At 26.6% G+C, this 9,815-nt stretch overlaps 1 protein-coding gene across 1 annotated transcript in view; it reads left to right on the top strand.

Moving 5' to 3' along the window:
* Window positions 1-2,538: 2,538 nt before the first annotated feature.
* LOC107438306 (pituitary homeobox x) overlaps window positions 2,539-9,815 on the top strand; it is a 65,311-nt gene continuing 58,034 nt past the window's right edge. Inside the window, exon 1 of the mRNA XM_016050565.4 lies at window positions 2,539-2,908. Within this exon, the coding sequence (XP_015906051.3) occupies window positions 2,659-2,908 (250 nt within the window). The 5' untranslated portion in view covers window positions 2,539-2,658. The remainder of the gene's footprint in view (window positions 2,909-9,815) is intronic.

The following is a 9,815-nucleotide window of genomic DNA, read 5'->3' as shown; positions in this document are numbered from 1 at the left end:
ATACTAAAGTTGATTCTTTTATTTTAGAACAGAATAGATGCAATGATAACTCTAATGATACATTTAAATTCTTTATTTTTGTAAAACATTCAAATGAATGGAGAATTTTTCTTGGATTTTGATTGAAGTAGATTAGTTTAATTAATATGTAATTATGACATGACAATGATTTTATTTACTTTAGAGTAATTATCGAAATTTATATCAATATGAAACAGAATTTGTTACATTTCTCCAATAGAATTAGACTTGTGAGTAAAATATAATTTTTAGGATAGAACAATGTTAAAAAGTTTGATTTAAAATATTTTATGTTTAAATATTTATGAATATTGATTCAAAAAGAGAAATAAGACAACACTATGTCACTCTATGTTATTCATAAGTGCAAAAGGTTTTAAATTCTTCATTTTTGTATAGTTCAAGATTACCAACCCTTATTTTAGGTCTCTGCTCACTTTGCAAGTCACCCCTAATATAAAAGTTCTTTAACAAAAGTGTTAAAACAATTTAAAAATAATAAATATATTTTTTAAAATTTCTTTAATATTTTTGATATGATAGACTTTTAATCATATCGCTATTTTATTGAAAATTCTTACTGACCATTGAATTTATATTTTAACTTTAATTTAGCTAATGTTTTCTTATTTATTTATTCATTCATTTTTTTATTTTATTTATTAAAGTAGCATTCGAAATATGACGTACATAACACATGAATATATAAGCAGAAGGCTTTGGCATTTAAAACTTTTAATTTATCGCAATTTCTGTAAAAGACACCGAAAAGCCGTGGTGGCTCAGGGGATAGAGCGTTCGCTTTCTAATGAGGTGAACCGGGCTCGAATCCCAGCAATGCCTGGTTGATTCGAATTCGACATCAGGCTTGCACTGCCCACAGTGCTGACTTAAAATATCCTCAGGGGTATATAAATTATGGGTAAGAGTCCCTTTGTTGTCAGGCTACGTAGGAGTTTTTCGTGGTTTTCCTCTTCATGTGACGTAAATAAGGATTAGTTTCACCCAAAAAAGTCTTCCACGAAGGCAAATTTATCCCAATACTTGATCCAGGAATTCTCTTGTCTTCTGGATTGGGTTCAAAATTACAAGGCTACCGAGTTAAACATTAGTAGTCGTAACTCCAAGGTGTTCAGCGATGATTATAAAATAAAATACACTTTATAAAGGCAAATGATAATTTGCTGTTGAAGTAAAATTTAAAGTAATTTCTATGCAAAATGTAAAATAAATTTTAAGCAGGCCGTTTCAAAAATCCAAAACTATAACATTATGATCATTACATTATATAATAATACCATAACATTATGTTCATGTTGAATAAACAAATAACATTATTTTTTTTAATAAATACGTAATATCAAAACATTTGAAAAAAAAAATATTTTTAAATTCGAAGATTAAAAAGAAAAAAAAAGTCGAACTTTATGGTGTTAATTTTTCTGCGTAGAAAAGTTAGCAAAGACTTGCCTTCACTATAACTGCTTAGTAATCCTTTTCGCAGTTCATAGCTAAATTAATAATTGTTTTAATAATATTTAATGAATGCAGAGTTAAATTTGTATTAGTTTTACGAGGCAAAACGAAATGGCTTAAAAGTTATAAAAAAAGGACTGTTTTTTCCGGGAATTTAAACACATAAATGTTATTTAAAGATTAGATTTTTCCTTCATTGTTTAAAAAAAAAAAACGGGAAAAAAATGAAAAATCGTTCTATAGAGGTTTATCACTTAAAAAATCATTTGCTGTTGAAAAATTTTTTATATCGTGATTAAATACAACTTTAGAGGAATAATATATACTTTTGTGTAAGGGGGATAGTCGTTGCAACGAGAGTTAACAGCATTTATATAGTGTTCAGTTAAAAATTTCAGAACATGAAAAAGATAGTTTGACTTCCACATTATGAAGTTTAATAAAATGTTAGTTTTTTCTCCTTGATGAGAAATGATTTGAAATTCCGCTATAAACAGGGAAACATTTTTAGAAAAACCGTTGTGTGTCCGAAGGAAACTAAAAAGGTTACATAACAAGCTGACCGACTCTTTCTTTCGCCATAACCGCATTCGCCCAATTTAAAGCTCTGTTAAGCTGCTCACTCTGAACTGCTTGTAAATGTTACAACATGAAACGGAAAGAAAAGAAGAAAAAGAAGAAGACTTAAAAATTATTCGAAAGAGTGAGAGATCGCCAGAAAAATAAAAAGTAGGAAGGGAAAAAAAAACAAATAAATTTTACAAAGCTGCTCCAACGAAATGAACGTATAAATTAAACTTATTTGCAATAATTTTTCTCGACTTTTCCTTTTATGCGGCTTTTCACTAATTCGCTTTCTGTACTGCTGTGGAACGTAATGGCATGAAAGTAGGAACAGTAGAGGGAAAAAGTGGGGGAAAAACAGCAATTGAACGAAGGAGAGGGGAAAATTTGGAGGATAGGGGTTGGTGACGCTGTCTTGATGGGCGGGACTTGCTACTCGATCTGTAACGTTGATTGGTGAGTAGTGGGGGTGCAGAGTGCGGGCGGAGCAATCTTCTTAGTACAGAGTATCTGTCGGAGGGATCTGGCCGCATACCTCTGTAAACAACATCCAATGGTCGCGGTAAGTGGGTTTCGAAGTGGACATTCAGCCTTTTAATGGACTCTTTAAATGACTCTTTGTGTCTTCAGGACTTGGTGGGGAGTCTACCACCACAATCACATCACGAGACTACTATGGCATCTCATATGGGACCCTTAGTGGGACCCGTTCCGGTCCCAGCCCAGCCGCTAACAGTCTGTTCCTCTTTACATGCAATGACCCATCACAGACTGGACAACAATACAGTCGTCAATATGCATGGGCCGCCCTCTATTAACTCTGCTTGTGACCACCATAAAAAACGAGGTAAAAAATTATTTTATGAATTTTTGGCGAAATTATCGCTGAACCTTTTGTTACCAATTACTTATTTATCTGATGCAAAACTGAAACAGATTTTGTTCTTATAAATGGATGGATTAGACACAATGATTTCAATGACATGCTAATTTTATCACAGCGATAAAGCATGTCGTTCAGAAAGCTTCCGTGGGCAAATTAAAAACATTTATTAAAAAAGGGTTTTTCTTATAATACGTAAAAAATACCCTAGAATTTAAACAAAGTTCAATTTTTATTGGAAAAATTTGCTTACTATTAAGAATTTGATTGAATACTCTTCATTCCTTGATAAATATTATTTGTTTCTTTGATTCTTTTTACTGGTTATAAATTCTGTGCTTAAGTGGCACTCATAAATAGAAAATAATTGAAATTATATAGTTGGTTGAAATAATTTATTTTTATTTTATGGGAAAAAATTTTAACTTATCCAATAGATACAAAAAAGGGCTATCATTAGGAAAAGAGTGTTTTTATTAGTTACTTTTATTTTATATAAAAACATTTGACTTAGATTATGAATATTATTATTATGTCAACAGGTTGTTATGATTTGCTTTAAATTTTTCACATTATAAAACTTGAGCATCAATAATTTCTCCACATTTTGGGCTAGTGACAGTTTTTTATAACTGATCATTCATATCATTCATAATAAATATAATCTTTATAAAAATTGCTGATTTCATAAATGCACGTAACATGCAGTGAATTTTATAACGTAAATATTTTCTGGAAATAGTTTATATGTCTATGGCATTATAATTGACTAATAATCAAATGCATTTTTCAATTTCTTCTCAAGGTTTAGTTATTATTTTATGATTTTTCTCTTTCATTTTCTCTTCTTTTTTTTTTTTTTACTGGGATGTTGAGCTTTCTTAAATTTTAATTGAAAATAAAGGAATAAAATTTTAAGAAAAAGTATTTGCTTCAATTTTGAAAGACTGAATAATTAAATTCCTGATTAGATTTAGAAATCTAAATGAAACAGAAAATTTCTTGTTTAATGGATTAAATAAAATTCTAGTAAAATTACCGTACTGTATGGTTTTGACATTTCTGGTTAAAAAAAAAACTCCATAATTCTGGTTAATAAAAACTAAATATACGTTATTAAAACCATTCATTTGGTAATTTTTCTTCACTCAAATTTCACTTGGTAAATAAGATTATTTGGTAACCATTATTTAGTAATTTTTAATAAAGTAATATTAGATAATTTTGTAATTAATATGATAGTGGTTTACCAGAAATTCTGGTTTTCAAAACAATAGTGTTTACTATCCCACATTTCGTAAAAAATACAAATTAAAAATAATTTAACCGAGTAAATAGCTTTTTTGCCATGCTCTAAGATTTCATGATAAAATTACCAAATTTTGTCACCATTACCAAAATTTCCCACACTTATTATAAAACCATATTTTATTTTTAATTTTATCAAAATCATTACTAAATTACTTCAGTAAAAAATAACCAAGCTTTTTAAGTGTTCCCGTAGAGCCAGAAAAAAAAGGTAAATTTTACCATATTCTAGTATTTTTGACCATACTCAGTGTTAAATACAGAATATAAGCATCTGTATTATTTCCCCACTAAACATGAGTTTTATGGTTTATTCGGATCTCAAACTTTTGGGTTATATGTGATGAATAGTCTTGCTGTTTCCGAATACAATTTAAAAATGAATAAACTAAAATAATTTAGATAACAATTGTTAAATTTTTGCAAAAAATGATTTTGAACAAGCTAAAAAAATGATATTAACAAAATTACATATTTTGAATAATAATATGTTTAGCTTTGTTAAACAATAAATTCAATTCAATATATCATTTATTATTTGACACTTATCAAATTATTACAAGTACAAACATGATAGAAGTCCTGTTTATCAAAATATCCTATACCTATTCGCATCTCTGAAAATGCAGGTTATGTGTTTTTCCAGTTACAGAAGTTTGTATGCAGAGAAACCACTTTTACGGTGTTTCTTTTCGTCTTGCGTTATGTTAGTAAAATAACGGTGATAATATTCTGTTACAACAAGTTAGCAATCTATTTGTTTTGGGCTAACATTAGTTTCAAATCTTTGCTATATTTATATAAAAGTTTAATTATATTGCAATTACATAATTCTGTAATTCCAATCAAAAGATAGTTTTCAATAAGAAAAAAAAAGATAGTTTTTAATTATATATTACTCTATTTTAATAACGCAATTAAAATTTTGCAAATAAAAATAAGTATATAATATTAATTCACATCCTTAATTTTGCAAACAGTACAGTTTAAAGGAAGTTCTCGGATATAATTTCAAGTTACCCTTTTAAAAAAAATGGGTAACTTTCAAAAGAAGTCAATTTTATTTTTCAAGTAAGTTTGAAACGGTTTTTCATTATTTCTTTTATAAACTGTAATCCCTTAATATTACCCCCTTATTAAAATCGTGCTGGAATTAGTTAGCACTTTTCAATAATATCCTTACTCTTATTTATTTCTTTGGTTTTTTAAGTTAAGAATTCTCCTCTACACTATTCAAAACAACACAGTCGAAATTGCAAAATTAAACTAAAATTTTCTACTTACATTATGAAACTGCACTTTAAAATATTATGATATTATACTTTAAATGAAGCCTATTTTATTCTCACAAATAAGTCCGATTCCTTAAATAAAAATAAATTTTGCTTTTTCCATCAAGATTAATTCTTCTTACATAAATCAACTTGTTTTTGTGACAATTAACTAAGTAGATAGGTTATGATATTCATTTAATTACTACAAATTTAGAGTGAAAGATTACATTTGTTAATAAAAGTTGAGAAACTAAATAAATGTTTGAGAAAACTATTGATTAAAAAAGGAAATCTTTAACATTTAAATGCGAGGATGTAAATTTTTAAAAGATAGTTGCTCGGAAAACTAAGAATAGAACTATACAATTCATGATGAAATGAATTTATACAAGCTGTTTATTTAAAATAAATTTTTATAAACGTATTTTATGCTACATTAATACATATATTTATATAGTCTATATAACATCAAAATATATTATATATTGAGGGAAATATTACAGACATGAAATATTTAACTATGATGAGCAAAAATTAACCACACTCAAGTATTGTTTGTATGGCTATCCATATGAAAATACCTTTTATAGTATTTTTCACGCACCATTTTATTTATTTTTTAATATGAAAATTTTGTAAACTTTAAGAAGGATATGAAAAAAATTGAATACTATACTGGAAAAAAATCTGGTAAAATTACAGAATTGGTAAGGGAATTTCTGGTTAAAAAAAAAGAGCATAATTTTGGCCACAAAAACCAAGATATACGGTATTTAAATAATTTATTTTGTAATTTTTCCATTCAAATGGTAGCGGTCTACGTTAAATCCTGGTTTTCAAAATTATAGTTCTTATTACCGCACATTTAGTAAAAAATACAAAACTCAAAAATAATTTCAGCCGAATAAATGGTTTTTATTTCATGCTCTGCAGTATCATGAGAAAATTATCAAATTTTACCACATTTACCAAATTTTATCACATAATATAAGACTATATCTTATAGTTAGTCTTTTAAAATCATTACAAAAGCGCTTTGGTAAAAATTACCGAGCTTTTCGGTGTTCCCATAGAGTCAGAAATACGACAAATGTTACAATATTCGAGTAGTTTGGACTATACTTTTTTCTCTGAGTAGTTGTTTAATTTTCAAAAGAATGTTTTGATAAACCATTAAGAATGCTATCTTACGTGCAATAAAATAATTTTAAGAGATGGAGTTTCCCAGGAGCAATATTTGAATCAAAATTTCAGTCAAGAAAAGCTACTAGAAATGTGATTATCGTATATATGACCGAATTGAAGCTATCTGCTTTATATTTATGATTTTCAGAACTTAAAATTTTTTGGTTAATAAACACTCTATTTAGGAGACAAAATCCAGTACAATTTTAGTGGTTTCAATTGTTGTCAAAATAATTGACAGTTTTTTCCCCATTGCTTCTTGAAAGGGTTTTAAAATTAAAGCAATGTAAAATTTTTAAACAAACTAACTTTGAAATTAACAATGTTTCAGTGCTTAACCCGAATCAAATTTTTTTGTGAGAAATTTCTTCTTGACAAACCCTAGAGAGTGACACATTTAAAGAAGCTCTAGTGAAGCAGTATGTTGCATTTCAAATATCGATTTTCCGATCGAAACAGAGTGAATGTTGAAAATACTCTTCTTCATTCAAACAACATGTCCTTAAATTTGGATACTTTTAAATGAATTTTTTTGAAAGTTTCCGAAATTTTATGCTTGAGTATACCCAGAAAAAAATATATTAAAATTATTAATTGCTTAGTTAAAAATTATGCATAAATAAATTTCAACACACGAAAAATATTTTATTCGAAAAATGCCAGAAATATAGAAATGTTGAGTTGCAAACAAGATTGTGTATGTAATGGAGATACATCTTTACTATTCCTAATTTTTACGAAAAATATTAAATTATAAATAACTTAGAACTGAATTTTTGAATGAGATATAATTTATACTTTTTAAAAAAGGTTTTAACAATTTTATTTATTTAGCATCTTTGCAGACGTCAAATTCATTTTTTGATTATGATTTTTGTAAAACAATTTAAAATTTGAAATATAAACTTAAAATGAGAAATGGCGACGTCTAATTATACAAACATATTAGTTGTATAATTTAATGATAAATTAGAATATTTGCATTAATTTTTTTTTTTATAATTTGTCTTTTAAAAGTCAAAGTCAAATCTCCCAGTAAACAACTATTATTACCACATTGTTTTCATTTATTAAAAAGTGTTTGAATATAATAATTTAGCTTATATGCATGACTAGGACATGTGAGTTTTGCACTATAGATATGAAACTGGCTTTATTTAAGCGTTTTTATAAAATGTAAAAGTAAAAATTAAATTAAGGCAATTTTTATGCCTAGGGACTTCTAAGGTAAAGTAAAATTGCTCTAAAATACAGAAAAGAGACTTTGATAAGAAAACGAAGAATTTAAGAACCAATAAAAAGTGAATTTAATTTATTCGTTGCTTCTCAACATAAAAGTGTCAGTTTTTGAAATCCCAATTAAAGTTAGAAGCTTAATGCAGAACTTTTAAAAGCTTCTTAAATATACAGTCAAAAACTACCTAGCATGTTTCATTACTCTTTTAATGTTACCATATGTTTTAACTAAACTTTACTTTTTTAAATCAAAGCAAAGCAGTTACCTATAATTTATTGTTTTTTGATTTAATTAATTCATTTACTGGAAGGGAAAAAAATTCTTGTAAAATTCCATATTGTACAGTTATGGTATTTCTGGTAAAAATAAAAATAAAAAACGTAATTTTAATAAAGCCAAAATGTATTGTATTTAAACGATTTATGCGGTAACTTTTCTGCTCAAATGGTAATGGTTAACCGGAAATTCTGGTTTTCGAAATTAGAGTTCTTATTATCTCCCATTCTGTTAAAAAGAAGAAAAAAACTGCAAGATAAATTTAACCGAATAAATGATTTTTATGAAATGCTCCAGGGTAACATGATAAAATTGCCAAATTTTGCCATATTTACCAAATTTTATTACTTATTATGAAGCCATATTTTTTTTTTTAATTTTACCAAAATCATTACAGAAGCGTTTTGGTAAAAATTACCGAGCTCTTTTATTTTCCTATTGAGCCAGAAACATGCTAAATTTTACTATATTCCGATACTTTTGACGATACTCTTTTTTCAGTGTAAGGAATATGAAGGAGTTGCATTTCATGCTGCTGCTTACTTCTTATTTATTTATTCATTCATTTATTTATTTATTTATTTGAATTTTTTATAGATCAAAGCTTTTTCTTATAAAGCCTCGACATTTTTTGGTGTTACCCAGAACATTCTCAACCCTCAAAATTATTATGATTATGATTTCAAAATTTTAAAATAACACTGGCAAATTTTAAATAAAGAAGAAATGCCTCAAAAAGTTTTGTTCATAAAAATAAAATAAAAAGTTAAAAAAAAACTTTCATTTGCTTTTTTAAGCAATGAAAATTGATTTCGCATAAATACTCCTTTTTAGGTACAAAGGGCTGCAAAATATATCTGCCAACATTTCAATTAAATGAACTTTCCTGTTTAATAATTAAAAAAAAAAAAAACTTGACGAAATTTTAAGTTTTTTCTTGTAAAACACTGTGATGTTTTGTTAAATTTAATGTATATTGCTTTTACGTATATTATTTTATCTGCATTATATTACTTTTAATATGCATTATTTCACCTACATAATCTATCTATTACATTTAATGTGTTTTATTTTATCTTCATAAATCCCACACAATCTATTCATATACATATAACAGATGTTCAAAACTTCCGCTTAGTTAATATATGTAGTATGTTATTTTTAATATACAATGAATCTAATCCAAACATCAATTTAGTGAAAATTAGACTAAAATTATAGGAAATTGTAAGGACGAAGTTACATGTTTAGATTGAAAAATATACAATAGTTGAATCTAAGATAGTTCCAATTTTTTTTAAAAAGTGGTATATTATTTCATAATTACATTCATTACAATTCATTATTTATGTAAGCAGCAACTATACTAAGCGGATTTCCTAATTTTGAATATTTCTTAAAATTAAACAATTAATATTGCCATTGGAAATTCAGAAAAGAGGCTTGGTAAAACGTAAAAAAATATTGATAATCACTTATGCTAAATATTCTAAACGATTTTGTAACGATATTTGGGGATTTATTGTTTTTCAATTCAAAATTTAAAACTATATAAACTATAGACATATAGTATTTAAGGTATATTTTTTGA

This window comes from Parasteatoda tepidariorum, chromosome 6, assembly GCF_982258835.1.
Source record: "Parasteatoda tepidariorum strain Cologne lab strain chromosome 6, Ptep-v5.0, whole genome shotgun sequence".
NCBI lineage: Eukaryota > Metazoa > Arthropoda > Arachnida > Araneae > Theridiidae > Parasteatoda > Parasteatoda tepidariorum.
This window is presented reverse-complemented; position numbering and strand designations above follow the sequence as displayed.